Consider the following 25035-nt stretch of genomic DNA (forward strand, 5'->3'; position numbering starts at 1 on the left):
GTATCTCCATCCAAGCCTCCTGCGCACTCTTCTTATCGATGTCGGACTAACGGTCGCACCGAGGTCAGCCCATAGCCGTCTTTGGAGTTGCATCGCCGGTAGCTCATCATTTTCATCAGTCAGTTTGTCGATAGCTCGCACAATAGGACTTGAAAAAAAAAGAGATCAACAGTTAGTTTTAAAAATAATGTGCGTAGTTGTATTTACATGCAAGAAAAGTATTTTTAGAAAGTTATTTACCTTTGAATCGTCCTCGGTTTAGATTCTCTCTGCCTCCTCTCCCCTTTATAATGTCGTCTCACTGTGCTTTCAGAAACGAAGATGTCCATCGAAGCCAAATGCTGTACAATGTCCCGTGTTGACTTCCCGTTTCTTTTCATCTTCATTATTTGGTGTGAGAGAGTCTTCGTGATTTTGGCCATTGTCCGTCTCCTTACCAAAGCGAAACAGTGGTGCAGCTTGAATTCTGTACCTATATACTGTATGGTATGGTACAGATAAAACTTACACCATTTCGATGAGCTAATACCAGGACACCAGGAAATGTGTCTGATGCATTAGCAAGTTAAAACAATTGCGTCGAAAACCTGGGCGTAACAGCTGTCCCTTTTTCTGATCACTCGCTCTCTGGATGCACGTCTCACCTGTCCTGTTCTTTCTTTTCCTTATTTGCTGATTATGCCTGCTGCGATCCACTCCTACCCTCACACCTAAAGAAGACTATTTTAAATTTCTTGGCGCGGTTCATTGTGCAATTAACCCTTGTACAGATGCAGCCATTCAAAATGAGCGGTAAAAACCCGCGGTGCAGTAACCAACCCGCAGGGCACCGTAGGGCACCGCAGGGCAAGTGATTGGCTGGCCAAAATGACCGACAGGGGCACTCGTGGTGCATTGGTTGGTAGTGAAAAGATTTAATCATTTAATGTCTTTACTGTGCACATTTCAATCCGCTTAGTTTTGAATATTTATATGGAATTTTACTACTAAAGGGAAATTTTAGTAGCTGAGCATAAAAAGAATAGGAGCATACTGTAACGCGTGTGAAGGCCATAAACGATATTAATTTTGGAACATAAACATACAGTATATAGCTGGTCTTGGTACTTTAAAGAAAAAAATACACACCAGTATTCCATTTCTCCCTAAACATTTTAAGCTTCGAAGTCTTTAACTAACGTGATACCGGAGTCAACAAGCATACTTTTAGAATTTGATTAAAAGGGAATATAATATGGAATCGCGTATCTCAAGAATTTAATAACGGTATGATTATATCCGTGTGCTGCGACAGGGCTGTGTAGGGCTGTTTCGCCTGCCTGTTCATGCGAGCTGTCTTGTAGCCTACTGGTCTAGGTGCGTGACTACCATCTGGCAGGTTGTGTGTTCGAATCCAGCTGGTGCTGGACTTTTCTTTTAACAAACATTTCTTCGAAAAAATAGGTAAGCGATATTATGGACAATCAATTGACTTTTATATTTCAAAATATCGCAACATGATCGATATTTGCGATATTTTGAACATATCTTTCCTTCTGACAGCGGTTCCTGCTTCTATTGTGTGTGTGTGCAACAGAGTAATTTTTTATAGAGAAATGGAGGCTGGACAGTATGCGTTACAATATAAACATTTATATTGATTTAAATCGTGTTCTGATTTAAATCGCAAACGCGTGTTTAATTATGTGTTTTTTAATCATAATCAGGCTAATGCATTTCTACATTTTCTGTATGAACCAGCTTAGAGGTTCATACAGAAAGACAGCTTGTGTATAAATTGAGTGTAAGGTAATTTATGCTTCTAAAGTCATGGTCAGCATTTATTATTGTACTGTGCTGTAAACTTTTTCTGTGCCTAGTCACATTATTTTATAGCGTTTTTATTGCGTTATTAAATCCGGTGGCGCTGTGTGTTAGTTTCCTGACTCCCATTATTTAAACTGTGACACTGATCATTCATCTCTAAATAAACTTTATTTTATATAGCGTTTTAAGCGAATAGGTAATTAGATTGCTCATAAACCTAATCGCTTTTTCTACATAAACACAGCGTGATTGCTCTCTGAAAATGCTTTTCCTTTATTTTTAAAGTAGGCTCAGATTTCAACTATAGATCGTATTATTATAAACTTTCTTGGAAAAATGTATTTTATGTAAACCATGTTTGCTATTAATTCATTTAGGGCTAAAATACGTTCATTGTCTTCCAATCGAGTCGAGTTGACATTGGAAGCCTGCCACACCCGGACTGTTAAACCAACGCATTAGCACGTCAAAGCCCATTGAGCCAGTATTGGCTTTAGTATTCCCCCCTTCTCCCCTCAATTCAATTCAATTCAAGGTGTTTTATTTGCATGACAGATGGGTACAAGCAGTGTTGGGTATGTATATTGTAACGCTTACGGCAGACAGGCACTGTGTAAGAGCCGACGCACCAGAGCAGCGCACCGAGGGAGCGTCTGCATTTATAACTTAGTTTTTAAAATTAGTCAAGCAATATGAAGCATCTCCTTTTACTTAGTGCCTGAGCATAAAAAGAATAGGAGCATACTGCACGCGTGTGAAGTCCATTAACGATATTAATTTTGGAACTTAAACATACAGTATATGGCTGGTCTCGGTACTTTAAAGAAAACATACACACCAGTATTCCATTTCTCCCTAAACATTTTAAGCATCGAAGTCTTTAACTAACGCGATACCGGAGTCAACAAGCATACTTTTAGAATTTGATTAAAAGGGAATATAATATGGAATCGCGTATCTCAAGAAATTAATAACGATATAATTATATGTTGCAAAAGAACTGCAACGGACATAAAAACTCCCTTGCTTTTATCAGAGCGTTCCATAATTTCTAACTACGAAAATGCCAGGTGAAAGGATTTGTAAACATATTTTGTTAAAGCAAGTCAGTTTTTTCCGCAACACATAAAATACATTTTTCCAAGAAGGTTTAGCCTTTGTCACTAATGAAACCACTAAATAAAGACATAAATATAGAAATCTTAAGATTTGTTTTATTTAGTGTTGGTAGCAGGATGAACTGTCAGAGTGTATATTTTGTCGCAGAGTTGCTGCAAGATGTTAACAGTGAAAAAGGTATTTAGAAATGAGTTATTTCAAGATGAAAATTTTCAGAATAATTGCAAATCTAGCAGGATAGAGAAAGCACAGAAAACTGGCAGTTAGATTGATCAGATTAGTATGAAAAGTCATTTAGCAAAGGGAATGAGAAGAGTGACAAACTAGTATACTTTAGATCTTTTTTTCTGAACCAGGGAAAATCTGATCATGTTTCCCTATAACAATAATAAAAAACTTTATTTGATATATCACCATTAAAGGTGGCATCTCAAAGCAATACAGTAGATGTAAAAACAGATAAAAGGACCACAGATTACAAAGTAAATGCATATAAGAAAGACAAGCAGTTAGAGGTGCTACCAAAATTAGAAAATGAAGCAGATACAGACACTAAGTCCTCTGAAAAGAAAGGTTCTGAGGTTAGATTTAAACTGGCCCTGGTGTGTGTGTGTTTGTGTCTGTCTGTCCTGTGATGGACTGGTGCTATGTCCAGGGTGTATTCTGCCTTGTGTCCGTCGCTTACTGGGATAGGCTCCAAATCCTCTGTACTGGATAAAGAGATTAGAAATGGATGGAAGTAAAGGCACTGAAGAAACCCAGAAACCCACTATGAAATGGCAGCATCTCACTGAGAATAAAACATTTTATAGTGCTGGCTTAAGGAAACAGCCTTTCCACCTCTCTTGCACATCAGTATCCATACCTAGTTATTTAAACAAATTGCCTCTAATTATAAACATCTTAATATGCTGGCTCTGTGGATCCGCATCAGCTATGTTTGCCCATTCCTTCAATTCATGTGCATCCAACACACAGTTCAATGCCAGCAACTACACATAATCTAGAATACAATCCTTATTTCAGTATCTATGTAAACATATAGTCTGTTAACTTCATCATCTTCATCAAAAGTATGCCTAACCCCATTAGGAAGTGTTCTTGTTATAAGTGTATTCCTCAGCTTTCCCCAAATTATCTTCTTCTTACCATCAGGTACTTCTGTTGTATTTATGAAAAAGAAACAAAACAAAAAACATACTAACAACTGTGCCATCCTACTCCTTAGTTAATACATTTTATTATTCATAAACAGTTAACATTGTTAGCAAAATATTTTGAATTATATTTAACCCTATTTTTTCTTTAGTTTTGTATTTAACTTATTATATGATAGTCAGACTTAATGTATATTTGAACAATGAAAATATATTTTTACAAGATTTTACATTAAGCACTTAAAATTAATATGGTTAATAATAGTAAACTGTAACATGCTGTAACAAGATCGGTTAAACTGCGAAGAAAATGCTTTCAGAGAAAATGTTTCAGGTGTGATGAACATAGATCTCCAATGCAATTTCAACCAAACCTGTTCCCACACACCCTGCCCCCACTACCATTAGAATATACACAAAGCACTCAAATCTTTCGAGCTAATGATCAGGTGACCCGAGAGAGAGCGAGAGAAACACCAAGGGGTGCGGAACTATTTACATGGAAAACGGGTGATCTCCCCAGACTGTCCGCCCGTTTCACTGTTACCTGGATAGCTCTTTATTTAGAACTCACTAACACTGATTTTTAGTTTAGAAGGATTCAAGTAGGGTTTTAGATGAAAGGCAGCGACCTTAATCAAGCCCAAATCATAATTGAACCCATTCAGAGCCTACATTACATTTTAGCGTTTCATTCTGAGCAGAAGACCCTCACACCTGAAGAAGGGGGGGGGGGGGGGGGTTTCGCTGGAAATCTCGCCTGCTTCTACTTTACAACCAGAGTGCTGGCTGTGACGAATTAAATCGGTTTTACAGGTTTCAATCACAGACCATGTGACATGGGAGTCAGGAAACTAACACACAGCGCCACCGGATTTGATAACGCTATAAAAACGCTATAAAATAATGTGACTTGGCACAGAACAAGTTTACAGCACAGTACAATAATAAATGCTGACCATGACTTTAGAAGCATAAATTGCCTTACACTCAATTTAAACACAAGCTGTCTTTAGCCCTCTAAGCTGGTTCATACAGAAATGTAGAGATCCAGGCTCAGAACACACAGCTTCATTAGCGAATACATATGCAGGACAACTAGAGAAGACGTTTTACAGAGGATGGATTTTTAGAAACATCCCATCAGTGACATCACTGAAGTCAACTCCTAGGTACTGTAACTGTCGTGTGGATAGTTTCACAAGAATCAGACAAAGGTTTAAGCATCGCTTGTTCTAGATAAAACTGAAAAAAAACAACAACCTATAATGTACTTCTTTGCGGCTCTGTTTGCCCAAATCATATATTCACAACGTGAAATCTAGAAAATAATATTACGTAACCAAAATCCGCAATATGGAAACAGAACCTGTGTAATTGTTGATAGATGATGTACTCGTAACATTTTTACAAGACGAACTACAACATTTAAAAAATGACTTGTATGTACTTGATATCTCTAATCAATCCACGGGTCCCAGCACAAAACGAAACTAAAACGCATACCGTTTCGCGCTTCTTATTAGTTGCTCAAAAGTAATTTGACCTTATGAAATGCATAATATAAACCTAGAAACATATACGTGAGCAGTACTTAAGCACTGTAGTATCGGTGTTAAGACATACCTCTCAAATACTGTAAATCAAGTTAAAAATATCTCAAGACCGATTCTGGTCATAATGAAACCATGTTTCGTGTATGTTTTCTTTAAAGTACCGAGACCAGTCATATACTGTATGTTTATGTTCCAAAATTAATATCGGTTATGGCCTTCACACGCGTTGCAGTATGCTCCTATTCTTTTTATGCTCAGCTACTAAGATTTCCCTTCAGTGGTAAAATTAGATATGAATATTCAATACTTAAACGGGCACAGTTAAGACATTAAATATACATATACATTCTGTATACAGTACAGTTTGCATACGGTAATATGTTTATGTTACGCGATTAAAAAATAAATAAATAAAAATGAAAAGTCCAGCACCAGCTGGATTCGAACACACAATCTGCCAGTTGGTAGTCACGCACCTAGACCAGTAGGCTACAAGACAGCTCGCATGAACAGGCAGGCGAAACAGCCCTACACAGCCCTGTCGCAGCACACGAATTCTTTAGATACGCGATTCCATATTATATTAGCAGAAAAGCTTAAAACTACCACTTTTTCACACGCTATTTCACATGCTAGTTAAATACTTCGATGCTTAAAATCGTTAGGGAGAAATGGAATATTTTTCCTTTAAAGTGCCGATTCCTGGAATCTGACTGGCTGACACCCCTCTGAAGTGGTTCCATAAAATCTGGTATATGGAAAAGAAAGCATTGATAAATACAAGTGTCTCTTAATACACTCTTTGCTGTGCTCTTGAGGATCCTTGTGATATTTTAAGCTCTAGTTGAATGATAGGTGTCGCATTTTAAATCATTTTCGTAGTTAGAAATTATGAAACGCCCTGTTAAAAGCAAGGAAGTTTTTATGCCCGTTGAAGTAAAACAAAATGCCTGACAAAGTATGGCTTGGACAGATTCCAAGTGCTTGTACAAATGTGCTAAAGAAATTATACTTTGAGTATACAGCTTGTCCAAAGTCATCCATTATTAATACTATTAGTAATATCTTCAGTAAAGGCTTTGATGCATAAATATTTCTGATAAAGGTAGGTTGTGTACTTTTGTCCAACTGAGCAATCTCGCTTTCATAAAATATGCCAACATTTTAATGACTGATGATTAACATGCTGTAATACACAGTTCAAAATTAAAGGCTCAAATGCTGTAAATGAGAGGTTAAGCTCCCCCTGGCGGTTTTACAAGGCGACGCCGGATAGTTTCCGGCAGAGCGTCAAATGATACGTGACACCACGTGACACCGCGTGATACCGCGACACGCCCACCGGGGTATGCCGCGAAATACCTCACCCATTTTGAATGGCTGCATCTGTATGTGCTGTCCTTAAGGTGATATCACATAAAGGTTATACTGCTATTTAATTGGATACGCGATTAAAACAAATAATAAAATTTTTTGAATCCCCGGCGGAACACATTCCATAAGAATCAGCGCTTTTATATATTGCCTTTAAAGGTGGCTTCTCAAAACGCTTTACAGGATAAAAACAACAATAACAGCAACAACAACAATATTGTATTTCATTGCACTTTGACAGAGCGTCCTTAAATCAACTGTTTATTCTTCTCTCTTTGCTACTTGTTTGGAGTGACTGAGCTCCACTCTGTACCACACAATGATCCCCGTGTATTGTCTGTTTTTTTGTGCTGTCCTTTGACAAAACAAGGCTCGCCAGATAATGTGAATCGAAACCTGTTTTTCTAGCTTTTAAAGTCGTGCGATGTGTAAGCGGGAACACATCACTATATCTTACATATGAAAAATACATAATATAGCTCCCAAACAAACGCAAACGTGTTTTTAATAAGATGCTTTTATTCACTCATAATCCGACAATTTCAGGAAGACTAAGGAAGGATTAAGGGAATTGTCATCTGTTGTTGAAGCTCTGTGAGCTCGGTGACTTTGAGACCACTTGTTATCCCAGGTTGTTTGAATCGCCACAATTCAAATAGAGAAAAAAGAGCTGACTGACAAGATTTAAGATGTGGCTGTCAATGTTGGATTAAAAAAAAACACATTGCCCGACGTTTGTTGCATTGCTTGAAAAATAACTTTATTTCGAGAGACTGGATAAGTAATTCAAGTGTTTTTTTTAACTTCCTGAAAAACAACTAATAATTTAACTATATGTGCAAACGTTTTATAATATGTCCCTGTTGTGAATGTCTGTGGACATGTGCTGGATGGACAGGAGGCTCTACTGTACACAGAGAGGGGTGGGAGGGGGGGACAAGCCGATACATACTCTTAGAGTTTGATTAATAGGGAATATAATATAAAAATATAGTACTAAAAATAAGATACACTCTACAGACATTCACAACAGCGACTGTCAGAAGATAGGACACAGCGCCTCAGACACCCGCTGAATGGAAAGGGGCACTTTAATGTTCTGTATGGCTAACACTAAAGCCAATACTTTAATATTCTTTTCTGTATGTTTAACAATAGTGGGTACTGGCCTAATTCGGCCCTGCTACCGTTGTTAGGTGTTAATGTGTTGTTGTTAAGTGCGAATTTGTACCTGTTTCCCTGAGGTCTGGCTTTTTTTCTGGAAAACCATAACTCTGGTCTTGTCCAGATTGACTGTCAGCGCCCAGGTCTGACAGTGCTGCTCTAGCAGTGACAGGTTCTGCCGCAGCCTCTGTTCTGTGGGCGACAGCAGGACCAGGTCGTCTGCAAAGAGCAGGAACTCGATTTCTGTAATTAATGCAGATCAGTAAATCAAGGGACAAAACAATTGTTGCGCCCGGCTCCTCAATGGCCTTTGACGTCCTAATGTGTTGGTTTAACAGTCTGGGTGTGGCAAGCCTCTGATGTCTCCCGACTTCGGCAAAAGGAACCTGCCTTTCATTGGAGGGGAAAGCAAGAGCCAACCGCTACGCCGCCCTCGGTTTTCGAAATCCTGTGACTTTTGAAATTTACTGGGTTGCCTTGCAATCTCCGGGAAACCATTAGTAGCATGGTGAATCGGAGATTCTCAACCCTTACTTCGTGCGACTGGAAAAGAATTTGTGATCTGATCAACGGAATGCTTCGTAGAAGGAGGCGCTCTTTTCCTCTAGTCTAACAGTCTGTCCACAAACAAAACATTCCTGGTAGACAAGAGGAATGTAAAAAAACAATTACTTTTTGTCAATGAAAACCGGTGTGTGTGTCTCTCTCTGCTGGATGTCCCTCTCACTCTCTGCTGAATGAATAAAAGCATTTTATGAAAAACGCGTTTGCATTTGTCTGGTATTTACTTTGGTCCTTTTAACTGTTTTTCCATCTACTGTATTGCTTTGAGATGCCACTTTTAAAGGTGATATGTAAAATAATGTTTTTTATTATTGTTTTAGAGAAACATGATCAGATTTTCCCCGGTTCAGAAAAAAAGATCTAAAGTATACTAGTTTGTCACTCTTCTCATCCCCTCTTTGCTAAATGGCTTTTGAATAGAGTCACATGAAGAGAGAGGTGAAACAGTCCTACACAGCCCTGTCGCAGTACACGAATATAATTATATCTTATTAATTTCTTTAGATATGCGATTCTTTTAATACAATCTTTGCTGTGCTCTTGAGGGTCCTTGTGATATTTCGAGCTCTGGTTGAATGATAAGTGTCGCAGTTTAAATAATTTTCGTAGTTAGAAATTTTGAAACGCTCTGTTAAAAGCAAAGGAGTTTTTATGTCCGTTGCAGTAAAAGAAAATGCCTGACAAAGTAGGGCTTTGACAGATTCCAAGTGCATTTTTGCAATTTACATTGCATTGTCCATTGTGCTGCTGTAATACAGTTTAAAATAATTCAAAGTCTAAACTGTATCAGCTTTATTTATGGTTTGCAATTTAGAAAAAGTCAAAAACCGCACTCAAAATGCAATTTAGAGCTTTCTGGCAAGAGGAGACACCCAAATGAATAATGTAACATGCCACTGTTTGTGCATGAACAAAGTTATACTGCTATTTCCTTAGATACGCGATTAAAAAAAAGTAAAAAAAAAATTGAATCCCCGGTGGAACACATTCCATAAGAATCAGCGCTTTTATATATCGCCTTTAAAGGTGGCTTCTCAAAACGCTTTACAGGATAAAAACAGCAACAACAACAATATTGTATTTCATTGCACTTTGAAAACCAAGTAATAACTTAACTATATGTGCAAACGTTTTATGATATGTCGCTGTTGTGAATGTCTGTGGAGTGTATCTTATTTGCCTGTCTGTCCTGGCTCTCTCGCTCGCCCTCCCCCCCCTCTCTCCCTCAATTCAATTCAATTCAAGGTGCTTTATTAGCATTACAGATGGGTACAATCAGTGTTGGGTATTTACTTTGTTTTGAGATTCCACTTTTAAAGGTGATATATAAAATCAAGGCTTTAACTTGCTTTAACTCCGCAAGTCTGAGTTTCTGTCCTATCCGAACCCGAAAGTATTACAATATGTATCTTTATAGCAGGTGGTGTACAACTTTTTAGCATAGATTACACTTTTCTAAAATGTATGTAAAAAATAAAAACGATTACAATCTAATCTTTCCACGTTTGATCCCAAAATAAATCTAAACGGGGAGAAAGCTATGCTGAAAGTTTATTAAGATACTTAGAAGACAAAGATATCAATTTATGTTGCATTTGTCTGATTGTGAATCAAAAAACACATATATTTAAACCCGCATTTGCGATTTAAATCAAAACGTTATTTAAATCAATATAAATGTTTATATTGTAACGCCTAGGTGACTATTCATTGTTATTAAAATGACTTAAATTCGATCATGTTGTGATATTTAGAAATATAAATTTGTTTGGTGCGAGTGAGGTTTTATTTAATCTCTGACTCAGTGATGGTCTGGCATGGTGAGGTGCGCTGGCAGCTATGTGGTGTTACGCAGTGGTGCCCTGGCAGCTGTATGATGCAGTGGTGGCCTGGCACGGTGAGGTGTGCTGGCAGGTGGGTGATGCAGTGGTGGCCTGGCACCGTGAGGTGCGCTGGCAGCTGTGTGGTGTGACGCAGTGGTGGCCTGGCACGGTGAAGTGCGCTGGCAGCTGTGTGGTGTGACGCAGTGGTGGCCTGGTACGGTGAGGTGCGCTGGCAGCTGTGTGGTGTGACGCAGTGGTGGCCTGGCACGGTGAAGTGCGCTGGCAGCTGTGTGGTTTGACGCAGCTGGTGGCCGGGCACGGTGAGGTGCGCTGGCATCTGTGTGATGCAGTGGTGGTCGGGCACGGTGAGGTGCGCTGGCAGGTGGGTGATGCAGTGGTGGCCTGGCACCGTGAGGTGCGCTGGCAGCTGTGTGGTGTGACGCAGTGGTGGCCTGGCACGGTGAAGTGCGCTGGCAGCTGTGTGGTGTGACACAGTGGTGGCCTGGTACGGTGAGGTGCGCTGGCATCTGTGTGATGCAGTGGTGGCCTGGCACGGTGAGGTGCGCTGGCAGCTGTGTGATGCAGTGGTGGTCGGGTATGTAGAGGTGCACTGGCAGCTGTGTGTTGTGACGCAGTGGTGGCCTGGAACGGTGAGGTGCGCTGGCATATAATGAATATATTCATGTGCATCCAACACACAGTTCAACGCTAGCAACTACACAAAATCTAAAATATGAGCTCTACTTGCCACTTACAATACCAACAGTACCAGCTAACTTTAGAAGTGACATTTTCATGGATCTTTTTAACAATAAAAGTTACAACATCAGACTTCAGACACAATTAAACAGGCCTCAAAAAAGTCTGGTACAAACATTTTCAGCATGGTGTAACATGGTGAACATTTCCACCACTGCGTCACACCACACAGCTGCCAGCGCACCTCACCGTGCCAGGCCACCACTGCATCACCCAGCTGCCAGCGCACCTCACCGTGCCAGGCCACCACTGCATCACACAGCTGCCAGCGCACCTCACCGTGCCAGGCCACCACAGCGTCACACCACACAGCTGCCAGTGCACCTCTACATACCCGACCACTACTGCATCACACAGCTGCCAGCGCACCTCACCGTGCCAGGCCACCACTGCATCACACAGATGCCAGCGCACCTCACCGTGCCATGCCACCAGCTGTGTCAAACCACACAGCTGTCAGCGCACCTCACCGTGCCAGGCCACCACTGCATCACACAGCTGCCAGCGCACCTCACCGTGCCAGGCCACCACTGCGTCACAACACACAGCTGCCAGTGCACCTCTACATACCCGACCACCACTGCATCACACAGCTGTCAGCGCACCTCACCGTGCCAGGCCACCACTGCATCACACAGCTGCCAGCGCACCTCACCGTGCCAGGCCACCACTGCGTCACAACACACAGCTGCCAGTGCACCTCTACATACCCGACCACCACTGCATCACACAGCTGCCAGCGCACCGCACCGTGCCAGGCCACCACTGCGTCACATAGCTGCAAGCGCACCTCACCGTGCCAGGCCACCACTGCATCATACAGCTCCCAGGGCACCTCACCGTGTCAGGCCACCACTGCGTCACACATATTTCAGCGCCATATATTTCATGGATATTATGGAATATAATGGATGGATATCTTAGTTATCTTTCTAGTTCACAGGGTATGCATGCATAATTTAATTTTGAAAGCCACTGAGACATCAGGTACTACTGTTGTATTTATGAAAAAGAAACAAAACAAAAAACATACTAACAACTGTGCCATCCTACTCCTTAGTTAATACATTTTATTATTCATAAACAGTTAACATTGTTAGCAAAATATTTTGAATTATATTTAACCCTATTTTTTCTTTAGTTTTGTATTTAACTTATTATATGATAGTCAGACTTAATGTATATTTGAACAATGAAAATATATTTTTACAAGATTTTACATGAAGCACTTAAAATTAATATGGTTAATAATAGTAAACTGTAACATGCTGTAACAAGATCGGTTAAACTGCGAAGAAAATGCTTTCAGAGAAAATGTTTCAGGTGTGAAGAACATAGATCTTCAATGCAATTTCAACCAAACCTGTTCCCACACACCCTGCCCCCACTACCATTAGAATATACACAAACATTTTAGCGTTTCATTCTGAGCAGAAAACCCTCACACCTGAAGAGTGCTGGCTGTGACGAATTAAACCGGTTTTACAGGTTTCAATCACAGACCATGTGACATGGGAGTCAGGAAACTACAGTAACACACAACCAAAATCCGCAATATGGAAACAGAACCTGTGTAATTGTTGATAGATGATGTACTCGTAACATTTTTTCAAGACGAACTACAACATTTGCATACGGTAATATGTTTATGTTACGCGATTAAAAAATAAATAAATAAAAATGAAAAGTCCAGCACCAGCTGGATTCAAACACACAACCTGCCAGTTGGTAGTCACGCACCTAGACCAGTAGGCTACAAGACAGCTCGCATGAACAGGCAGGCGAAACAGCCCTACAAAGCCCTGTCGCAGTACACGGATATAATCATACCGTTATTAAATTCTTGAGATACGCGATTCCATATTATATTCCCTTTAAATCAAATTCTAAAAGTATGCTTGTTGACTCCGGTATCACGTTAGTTAAAGACTTCGAAGCTTACAATGTTTAGGGAGAAATGGAATACTGGTGTGTATTTTTTTCTTTAAAGTGCCGATTCCTGGAACACCCCTCTGAAGTGGTTCCATAAAATCTGGTATACGGAAAAGAAAGCGTTGTTAAATACAAGTGTCTTTTAATACACTCTTTGCTGTGCTCTTGAGGATCCTTGTGATATTTTAAGCTCTAGTTGAATGATAGGTGTCGCATTTTAAATCATTTTCGTAGTTAGAAATTATGAAACGCCCTGTTAAAAGCAAGGAAGTTTTTATGCCCGTTGAAGTAAAACAAAATGCCTGACAAAGTATGGCTTGGACAGATTCCAAGTGCTTGTACAAATGTGCTAAATAAATTATACTTTGAGTATACAGCTTGTCCAAAGTCATCCATTATTAATACTATTAGTAATATCTTCAGTAAAGGCTTTGATGCATAAATATTTCTGATAAAGGTAGGTTGTGTACTTTTGTCCAACTGAGCAATCTTGCTTTCATAAAATATACCAACATTTTAATGACTGATGATTAACATGCTGTAATACACAGTTCAAAATTAAAGGCTCAAATGCTGTACATGAGAGGTTAAGCTCCCCCTGGCAGTTTTACAAGGCGACGCCGGATAGTTAGTCACGTGACACACGTGAACTGCGTGATACCCCGGTGGGCGTGTCGCGGTATGCCGCGAAATACCTCACCCATTTTGAATGGCTGCATCTGTATATTGTTTATATTCTGTATAAATTCTGATTTCCTATATTGTGGAATCCTCAGGCTAATATTCTTTCTAATTTAAGTGATGCATTTTTAGAATATGGAAATTAGTTCCCACTCATTAGTGTAAGTTTCAGGAAAGGAGATTTAATCTTGTGTAAAATCAATTTTCCTTAAGATTTAGATTTCCAGGTTTCCTATATTTGTCATTTTAGGTGTTTTATTTCAGGTCTATTCAGGATTTCTCTAGGTCTTTGGTAAGTAAGACATAAAGTTTTACATTAAAGTGATACCACAGGGGCATCATACTTAGTATTTGGAGGCCTTGGATCTCTTCATGTGAAATTGTCAGATTATTGATCGAAGTAAATGCTGTATATGTACATTGAGTGGATATATTGATATACAGTGGACCTGTACATTGAGAGGATATGATTAGGAACTGAAGCTGGAAAGAAAAACAAGACGCGATCTGGGCATTGAGGTTGACAGCCCTGGTCTTGAGTCTGCACTTGTGGACATGTCCCTCTTTTATGTGCTGTTCTCTGCAGCAGGAGTAGTATAACGAGGAAGCTGATATTCTGTGTTTTCTTCCTTTACTCGTGCAGGAGCAGATCCCTGACCTGCACAGCCACTTCATGGGCATAGGTCTGGAGGTCCACATGTACGCCTCCCAATGGTTCCTCACTCTCTTCACTGCCAAATTCCCCCTGTGCATGGTCTTCCACATCACTGACCTGCTTCTGTATGAGGTGAGAAACTTATACTCGATATGGGTGGTTTTTGAACAGACTATTCAGGACAGGACCATAAGGAACAAAATTATACTATAGTGTATCTCTCCATTGTAACTATTTATAGATATGTTTGGCAGGTTTGAGAGGTTGGACTGATAATTAATAACTGAGAATCTGCACAATCCAGACAGCAGGAATTAGCAACAGGAACACCAGCTGGTTTTCTTACACTGGTCTCCTGTTAGCTAATGGAGACCATCACATTTAAACTACAGAACTGCGCAGCAGGGAGATCACAGCAGGCCAACTCTGGCAAGATCAGAAAAGCCCAAGGCAACACGAAGAAAAAAATCCAGTATTTCATCCATTCTTAAACGCTTTACATCTATGCTACAGGCATAAAGAATAAAATACAAGAAATCTAGGATGCCATATTAATAGAACTGAGGAGTAACTGAAATTTCCAGGGAGGATGACAGGGAGCGATAGATGTTAGTGAAACAGTAGCTTCATTTCGTTTATTGTACTACGTTTTTTAAATCCATTAATATGGAATCACATGACTAAGGGGGAATTTTGGTAGCTGAAAATAAAAATAACCAAACTATAATAACATTACTAAATGTCATTTTTAATATTAGTTTATGAATATAAATATAACCCATTTATGTAGTTTATATAGCTGGTTGTGGTAGCTGAAAATAAAAAATAAGGTACAGTACATAACAGTATTCCACCGTCCTCCAGAAGCCGTTTCTGCCTGGATTGATGTCCCCTTTAACATATTGTAATATCTCTGGAAGTATAGACAGTAGAGGCCAAATTTAGGGCTTAAATGGAAGCAAACCCTCTTGGGCATTGTGTAAACTAGAGTTTTAAGTAACTCAATCTTCAAAGATCAATTTTTCTAGCTGAAAATGCTTGCCCTATGTATCTACTAGCTAGGATAAAAATGTAAGACAAATGGAACAAATATAAAACATGACCTTTTCTGTGAAGACAGGACCAGGAATGGTATTGCTCACATACCAAGAATATTTATAAAAATCATGGAAAATAATAAAAAGCTATAAAAGGTATTCCAATTACTATAGAAATTATCTAGGTACTGATAGAGAGGATTTGTGTTGGTTTTAGACAGTAAAATAGTTCCTGGCTAGACTCAAGGTGTAAACTGATGACCACTGATAAGAATCTAATTTATAAGATCACTTTATTAGCCATATACAATTTCTTGTATTAGGAATCTTTTCACATACCCCAACTTACTCTCAAAGAGTCACACAGACAGGGAGAGAAGCTTGGGCTCAGAGCGAAGGGTCAGCCATTTATATAGGTTTCTGTTAGTAGGCACAGGTCAGAGTTGGTGTCAAGCACCATATCATTAACCAGAACTGATTTGTTGCCTTGTGAGCAAACATTCACAGTGTCAATTTTCAAAAACCCTGCAATAAAGCTTTGTGCACTTTACTTCTACAGTCATGCTCAGTTTTAATGTGTATTAATGTATTTCTGGGGATGTAATGTATTGTGCATGTGTGTGCAACCTGCTGTGGATTGGTTCCTGTTTAGGATGTAATCCTGTCTTGTGCCTGTTATTGACGTGGTCTGCAGTCTGTGTCAGGTTTTGTTGTAGACCTTATGCGATGCAGTAAGAGCTGGAGAAAACACGAGGCGTGATATGGGAAGACACACAGGGGTTTAATGGTGCACAAAATAATAGTGACAGTACATGAGACAGTGAGCAGGGGAGACAAAGAATGGCATCCAAATCCGAGCAGGTCCGAATGCAGGTCAGGGCACAGTCCATGATTCCATCAACAATAAATCCATCCTCTGGTGCAACAAGGTTAAAATCCCCGGGAAGGGGGAATACACAAACACACGCAAAACATAGAGGTCCTTGGATGACGGGGCGAGTTCCTCCATACCCAGGCTCAGGAAACGGGAGGTGTCGGGGATCAGGCCTATGCCCTCAGGAGACGGACGTAGGGTATCCTGGTTCTAGGTGGGCCTCGCGACATCCATACCCTAATGTTTAGCCCTGAGGACTGGAGGAGATAGACTTTAAATAGCGGTATACATAACAGGGTACACCTGGGGAACATAGCAACAATCACAGTACTAATAACAGAAGTAGTGGAGCGCCCTTTAGGGGAGAAATGTCGGGCATAACAATCAGTACATGAAAAATAATCTGCAAGCTACCACTGAAGCAAGAACATACATTTGGTTACAATCTTTGAGTTAAACTAGCAGAAATGTGAAGAACGTGTGTGAAGCAGAAATGTGAAGAGCGTAGAACATCTGAAAGGTTACAAATGAGATGATCATATAGTTTGGTAGTTCATAGTTCATTTAATCAAGGATCTCATTCAGCCATTTCTGGAAAGTAGCTGGGGTATTAGCTTCAACAATATTGTAGTTAAACAGACCAAATGACTGTTTTTATTGTTATTATTTTAAAGATAGTACACTGCATAGATTGATATGTTCTGTCAGTGTTATATGTCAGTTTTTGGAGTATCATTATGTCTGTGTATTTTTTTTATTATCTTTTATGTCTATGAGCTGTATTGGCAACTTAATTTCCCCCTTGGGGATTAATAAAGTGAATCATATCATAAAAGGATCTCAGCATTTATGTAGATTCTTCCATGTCTACAAGAAGACAATGTAGGGAAGCAACAGGAAACCCAACAGAATGCTTGGGTGTATAGCAAAAGTTATGAAATTTAAATTCAGTGAAGTTATGCTCAAACTCAAAAATGCCTCATGTTTGATATTGTTTTTGTAATTTTGTAACCACAAAAATATTTAATGCATCATTCCTGACCTCAGGGATGTATCTTATATAGACATGTTAAAGAAACAACAATATATCTTTACAGTCTACGATAAAACAGGGGAGATCTGAAGGCCATTTTTGTTTTAGTTGTATTGTCAGGGGTGCCTTCTACCGAGCCATTTCATATCATTGGTTTAGCCAGCACACCTATACAGTGCCTTTCTAAAGTATTCAGACCCTTTCAAATTTTTCACATTGCTGTTGCTTTAAAGTTTCCAGTCATGATGCTTCAAAGTAACAATTATTATTTGTTATGCACAACTTAGCCAGTGTACATCATTCATAGAGAGAGTTTTGAATAAAATATTAACTTACAAAATTGTATGCATGACTTTGTAATGTCTTGAAACAGGAAACTATAGAAAGGGTCTAAATAGTTTTGCAAGGCACTGTAAGTGTAATGCTCATACTGTTAAACACATTTCCATTTTACTTGGTCTGTCTTAGTCTTTCAACTGCAGGTCATTTTTTAAGGCAAGCAGAGCTTCTTCCTTCTATGGAGACACAGTGGTATGCTGCTGTGTTAGAACACAGCTTTGTTTGTTGTTTGTTAAAGCAAGCAATGTGCAAAAGCACAAATATTCTGCTGTATATATCAATTGTTCTTTTAGATCCATTGCACAATATGTCCATCCAAAGTTGAGATACATTTCAACCTTTCTTGGAAGTGTGTGTTGGGGGTCATCATATTTGCAGAATGATGTTCAGCTAGATCACTTTCTTTCCAGATGGAATACTTTCAGCGATTCTTGACTTCCTTACATTTGATGAAAAGGGTCAATGCTGAATTTTGAAAATGTGTCCTGTGTTTTACAACCTAAGTAGGAGTTCTCTTTGATCAGAAGTATGTTATGTATGGTATGTTCTTTTTCTTGTGTGTGTCCTCTTTTTAGAATGTGTAAGTAACAACCACAGAACCTATTTATCTCTGGTTTGTGAGATAAAATAATATACATCTGTAGGGGTTTTGTGCATTTACTGGGACAATTATTAATTTAAGCAGTAAGTCACAAAATGATTCTTTGATGGTTATTAGAAAACTGACCTTGCGGAATAACTCAGCAATGAGAATACATTTATTAATATATAAATGTGCATATAAACATAATAGATCTTATAGTGAGCGTTAGCAGAATACAAAAAGTATATATTCAATAACGAAGAGTTACAAATACCAAGAGACACATACATTCAGTATACCATTCATTTATACCGTTTCATTAATGAGCTTTGATTACAACATCTACACTAGATACTCAAAAGCAAGTATGTCACTCATAGGAATTAAATTGACATCAACTGGGGCTGAGGTAACAATTGAATTCTCGAGCTGTAATGCAGAATGTTGAATACTCATCCAATCTATGTGGATCCAGATCTCCCGCGGACACAAAGGAACAGCAACCGGCTGTTGCTGCATCAAATCGGCATCCTCTGGGCTGGTGCCAGGCAGTCCTGGTGCGGCTGGGGGTGTGGGAGAAGGAGGGAGAGATTCCTGCCGCAGCGCACTGGGAGTGACTCTCTGAAGACCAGCTAGTTAGTCCTGGCTGAACTAGCAGATTTTGTGCACATGAAAAGTGCGGGTCCAAGCAAGTCACACTCTTTAGACAGGAAGAAGACTGGTTTGTTCCCGATGTAGCGCTAGTCCTGAATACTGAGATTCAGCTGTCGACAGTTCTGACTGTAGTTCACTCGATCACACGAGCATTCGCAGTGGGTTACCAGCGGTTCACGAGGCTTGCTGCTGGGCTAACCTCGGGTGTATTCTTTGGGTTCGAACGGGCAACCTCCAGTTTTGACTCTTTGAACAAAGTTAAGTCCTGGCACTCGGACACACTGGCTGTCACGTGATTATCAGAGATGAGTCTGAGAATGTCCTGGAGGGGCACCTTCTGGGCCCTGTGCTGCCTCTTTTATCTGGAGAAACTACGGTCGTTCATTGGTTGAAAGTTTTTCGGGCATTCAAGACCCATGTGGGGTTACCCTGCCCTACCAGTTCCTGATTGGCTGATTGAGGTGGAGGATGAGTAACAATGCTCTCTGACCTTGGGATGAGACTCTCCCTTGGAATCTCCCAGACAGTAAGGCGCCAGAGATGACCATTTATTAGAAGAATCTCAGCCTTGGGAGTTGTTCCTTATCAGGAAACTATCAGATAGTAAAACACCTTAAATCTGAACCAAATGGAATGGCCTCTCTTTGTCCAGCACCAATAAGATGAGGGAGAGAGAGACTGGCAAGGGAGCAGCAAACTTAATTCCTGTATTATTAATGAGCCTTGCCGCTACACATCAAATAAAAATCAACGTTATACATCAACAATATATATGCCTCTAAATTTAAGCGTGACCTTAAAAATGAAACTATATTAACTTCAATATGTGCTTCTGCATAAGAAGAAACTTGACATTTGTACAGTTATGTATACAATATTATGTATTTAATAAAGACCAGTCTGTTTTAGTTTAGAGTTCAAAACACCTTGTAATGACTAATTTTTCATTCCGAAGATGGAGTACATTTTAAAAGGCATTATTATAAGACATAAGAAGCATACAAAAGATGCAAACAGCATTGTCTCACTAATGCATTTAATTGAAGAAGAGAACTTCTTCCTAGCAAAAATTACCTTTCCAACTTTTAAGTACAGAATCATCAATCACATGTCTTTCATAACAAGAAACCTCAAAATGCTTGCAATTTACAAAGACCCAGAAAAAAAGTCACATTACAAAAATGCTAATGCAAGAACACAACAGAAGCATCTCAAAGCCATAAAATGTAATAAAAGGACTGCAAATGAGGGACTGTAGAACTAATTAAATGATGAGTTTTTAAAGCAATCACAGTCTGTAACAAGGACCTTCATGAGTTTGGTGTACAGACTGAAAAGCTCCGATTCCCACAGTGTACATTCTGGCTAATAGACTAGCATCTGAATTCAAACACAGTCTGTCACCTTTAGAATTTACAGATCTGAAAGGAATATAAGCTAATATAAGCTTATATAAACTAATAGTTATAATAGTTAAGCTTTAAATGAGACAAGAAAATCACATTTCTTCCATCTAGGTAGGAGCTTAATACTGTAGTTTATATGACCCACAATTATGTGTGGGTAAACACTCAAAGGACAGAATCTCCATTTAACCAAAGGGCCGTCAGGCTGTCCTATCTGAAACGCAGCACTCATGGGGAACAGAATTACAGAGTTCAGTTTCTGAGATGACTGGTGAAAAATAATCAAAGGTTGAGTGTTGTACAAAATACAGTAAATTGTATTTCAGGGTACTGAGGGAAACTGTACACGCCTGATTAAAAAGGCATCTCGCAGAGTAAAGGATGAGTGTTGTTCCCAAGATACCTTGATAAACTGCGGATTTGTCATCTCAGGGACATTTTTCAGCCAGTAATGTTTTGGAGCTGAATTCTGCAGTCACTGTTTTTTACAACCTCTTCCAAGAGCTCTGGTTCGATTGCTTCACTTTGTTGTTTTTGGAGGAAACACTTCTAGCTGCAAATCCTATTAAACATGCTCAAAAATTGCTCAGTTTAACAGTTCAATTTATATTCTCATTATTTCTCTGCTCGTGCATACACCTCATTATCTGTTTTGTCATGCTTAATTTTTTTTTTAATTTAGCTCTGTGTAAAATTACCCTGTGTAGTGTTTTGGGCAAATAGGTAACATGCAGTTGAATTTAATACATTCTGAATTCACTTCACTTTTTAACATTTGGTCAAATTCTCCGTTACGTACTTGCGTACACCCTCCCTTACTTCGGTGGCAGCTCCCTTATGTGCTGAAATAATCAGCAGACTCTGTGGAACCTTTAAAATTAGAAATTTACATGATCTCCTACTGCTAAGGTTTATTTTGTAAAAAAATACAGCTCCTGTAGTATTTTAGTAGTTAAAAGTCTTGCATAGTTAAAAGTTAAAAGTTGCATAGAAGTCTCATCCATCAAAAATCTTGATAATCTTGCAAAAAAATTAACTGGAACTTCTTTTATACTGTCCTTTCTGTTCATTAATAGGCCTATTTCTGATTGCTAATATGAAGCCAAATCAAATTATTTAAGGATTAATATCACCTTCAGTTTAATATAAATTAAAATTAATTTTATGTGTATTCTACATGTACACTACAATAAATATGGTGTGAGTGTGTGTGTGTTTGTGTCTGTGTCTACCCTGAGATAGACTGGCTGTCCTGTCCAGTGTTTCTGCCTTGCACCAATTGAATGCTGAAATAGGCTCCAGCCTCTTTGTGACCTTGAATTGGATGAAACCATTTGAAAATTGGATGATATGTACAGTATTTGATACTGGTGTCTTCATTGATTGGGTCTCACCTTAAAAGAAATGTTTAATTACAGATTGCTGATTTATGGGTGGCATGGACAGAAAAAGGTGTTTATTGTTAAACAACAGGCACAGAGTAACATGATATTTTGTCAGCTTTTGCTATGCACAAATTCTTTTAGATTAAGATTTTTTTTATTAGTATGGTATCGCTGTCTAACATTAAAGTTGAGCTTTCCCAGGGCAACTTTGCCTTAATGTCAGCATCTCCATAAGAAATTTTGACATTCTATTCTCTTGGTACATTGTGCCTTTATACAGTCCAGCAGGTTATAATACTGCATCTGGGCCCCAAATTGATTTTTTTGGAGCACTTCTTTTCTCATTCAAGTGTAAAAGGTCAATCCTTTTTTAAATAATTCAGCTCTGTACCTCTACGGACAGGTTTGTTCTCGATGCTGCGGTGTGACTTGTTTGTCTCTTTGGGTACCATTCCTGTTTGAGTTCAAGTCCCAAAGGACCTTAACCTTTTTTTTGCTGCATTTTTTTCTTCCCTACCACCCTGAGGCAGAATGATTTGAATCTTTTTTAGCTCCCCTCTGTTACAGAGACTTTAAATAGTGTCTGCTGTTCAGTACCCCACTGTCTCATCTGCAGCAGTCCCTCATGGAGGTTGCTAAATTAAAAAACAAGTAGCAAGACTGGTCTCCTGTGATACTGAGGGTTCTAAGCTATACTAGACAAAGTGAGTGAACGCTCTTCAGTATTTTTCATGAAATATTCAATTGCCAGTTTTTATATTCTCCCATGTATGGAACTGAACATACATGGTTCCATACAATTTCACTCGCTACGACAACTCCTGCATCACCACAGGTAAAGTGAACATTTGCCTCCGACACATTTGCTTGCAAGCTGGTCAGCATTTTTACATTTTTACGTCTATTCAAGTCAGTTAGCTTTGGTAGGAAGAGAGAGAGTCTTTCACTGATGTCACCTGAAGATGACAGACTCCTGGCAGGTCTCAGGACCCACTGATAAACATGATGAGACATCTGGCTTCATCATGTTTACAGATGCAGCCATTCAAAATGCACGATACAAACCCGTACCACACGCAACTACCCACAAACCACCCCGGCGTACCGCAGTACGTGATTGGCTGGCCAGAATGACCGACAGGGGCACTCGTGGTGCATTGGTCGGTAGTGAAAGGATTTAATCATTTAATCTCTTTACTGTGCACATTTTAATCCGCTTAGTATTGAATATTTATATGGAATTTAACAACTAAAGGGAAATTTTAGTAGCTGAGCATAAAAAGAAGAGGAGCATAATGCATCTGAAGGTCATAAACAATATTAATGTACAAAGATAAACATAATATGTAAACTGTATATTGCTGGTCTTGGTAGTTTAAAGAAAAAAATACACACCAGTATTCCATTTCTCCCTAAACATTTTAAGCATCAAAGTCTTACATGTGGTTATTTCGGAAACGTTTTTACGTGCTCCTTCTGACCATATTACTGTATGTTTATATACTTTGTGAAAATTGATTGATTAACTAACTCTAGGTTTCTTAGGAGCAGGAACAATGGTGGTTTTCTTAAAGCTGGAGGGAACTGTGGACTGAGCAAGGGAAAGACTAAATAAATCATTAAATAAATGTATTGTTGAAGCAGCAACTCCTGTGACTTGCTGGAAACCTGTAAGTACGCTGGGCAAACATTCGAGGTCAAATTCTTCCACAAGGGAGGTACCTTTAAAGCGGAGATGACGGCACTGAGAATTTTTGGCACACCCTCTTTTAAACCCCTGGACAAATACGAAGATAGTACGTACAGTTATAATTCAAACTGAATTAAAAACTACACATCCCAGTTAACGGTGGGTGCTTGTGATCCCTGCATTGAACCAACAAAACAGGGCGAAAAATCAGTCACATGACTTTGGGGCCGAGTTTCGAAGCTGTCAATTACACAACTATGTATGTCGGTTAAGCTACTCCTATTTGGGTTCTGGGTGCCTGACTTGTCGCCATCTTTAACTGTTCCGTGTCCGAATCGCACGTGCAAAAAAATAATCCCAACTACAATACAAATATATTTTTGTAGTTAGGGGGAGCAAAACATCAGTATTTACTGCTAGTAATTAGTGTAAGATTTGTAGTTCAAATCTGAGCCTAAATATAAAGTTAAAATCTCGACAAACAAAGCAAATACACATAAAAAAAATAAATCCTTTTTAACATCTCAAATCAGTTTCAATTATGCTGTGTTTATGTAGAATAAGTGATTTAGATTTATGAGCAGTCTAATTTCTTATTCATTTAAACAGTGAAATTTCAGCTGCAAAAAATCGCACCAGAGACAACACTATCTCTGCTTATCTTAGATGTTCAGGAAAGGGTGAATGAAAGAAATCATGTCAACTGCAATAATTCGGTGATCAATAGTGTACTTTAGGTATTTTTTTTCTGAACCAGGGAAAATGTAATCATGTTTCTCTATAACAATAATAAAAAACTGAAATTAGAAAATGAAGCAGATACAGACACTAAATAAGTCTTCTGAAAAGAAAGATTTTGAGTTTAGATTTAAATGCACTCGGGGCTAGGTGACTCTGATATCAGTGGGGATACAAATCCAGAGCTCTGGGGTGCAGCTAGAGAAGGCCCTGTCACCCACAGAATGTAGATGTTCTTGAGGACAGCTAGAAGACCAGAGTCAGATGGACAAAGGCTGCAAGGTGGGGAGTAGACAGATAATAAACCTGATAGGAAGCCAGTGCAAGGACTTGAAGACAGGCGGAATGGAACCCGATCAGGATTTTGGCTGTCAAATTCTGAACATATTGGAGATTTAATTTAATTATACCAGTGAACAGGGCATGCATTTATTAATTCTAGAAAAAAAAAGCCTTTCTTGATTTCTCTAGTTCCCTTTTAAAGAAACTAAATCAGTATGAAATTCCGCAATGCAGAGTACTACATGGCCAGTATTTACATATGATATTTGTGATTTAAACAAATTAACACAAGCAGTTTTCAAGGATTTAAGTGTTGGTTGAGTTATTGCAGGATGTAAGACTAGAGATGTACAGTAGGTAGGAAAAAGATAATTTTGGGAATGTTGAGGACTACACTGATAACAAGAACACTTCCTAAAAGGGT

At 39.1% G+C, this 25035-nt stretch overlaps 1 protein-coding gene across 2 annotated transcripts in view; it reads left to right on the forward strand.

The window, feature by feature from the left end:
• The window catches only part of rabgap1l (RAB GTPase activating protein 1-like), a 423532-nt gene that overhangs the window by 293896 nt on the left and 104601 nt on the right, over nt 1-25035 (forward strand). For both annotated transcript variants that reach the window (XM_088598822.1, XM_088598823.1), the window contains exon 17: nt 14579-14722. In XM_088598822.1, coding sequence (XP_088454948.1) covers nt 14579-14722 — 144 coding nt within the window. The remainder of the gene's footprint in view (nt 1-14578; nt 14723-25035) is intronic.

Source organism: Lepisosteus platostomus, chromosome 11 (genome assembly GCF_059453375.1).
Source record: "Lepisosteus platostomus isolate fLepPlt1 chromosome 11, fLepPlt1.hap1, whole genome shotgun sequence".
Taxonomy (NCBI): Eukaryota; Metazoa; Chordata; class Actinopteri; order Semionotiformes; family Lepisosteidae; genus Lepisosteus; species Lepisosteus platostomus.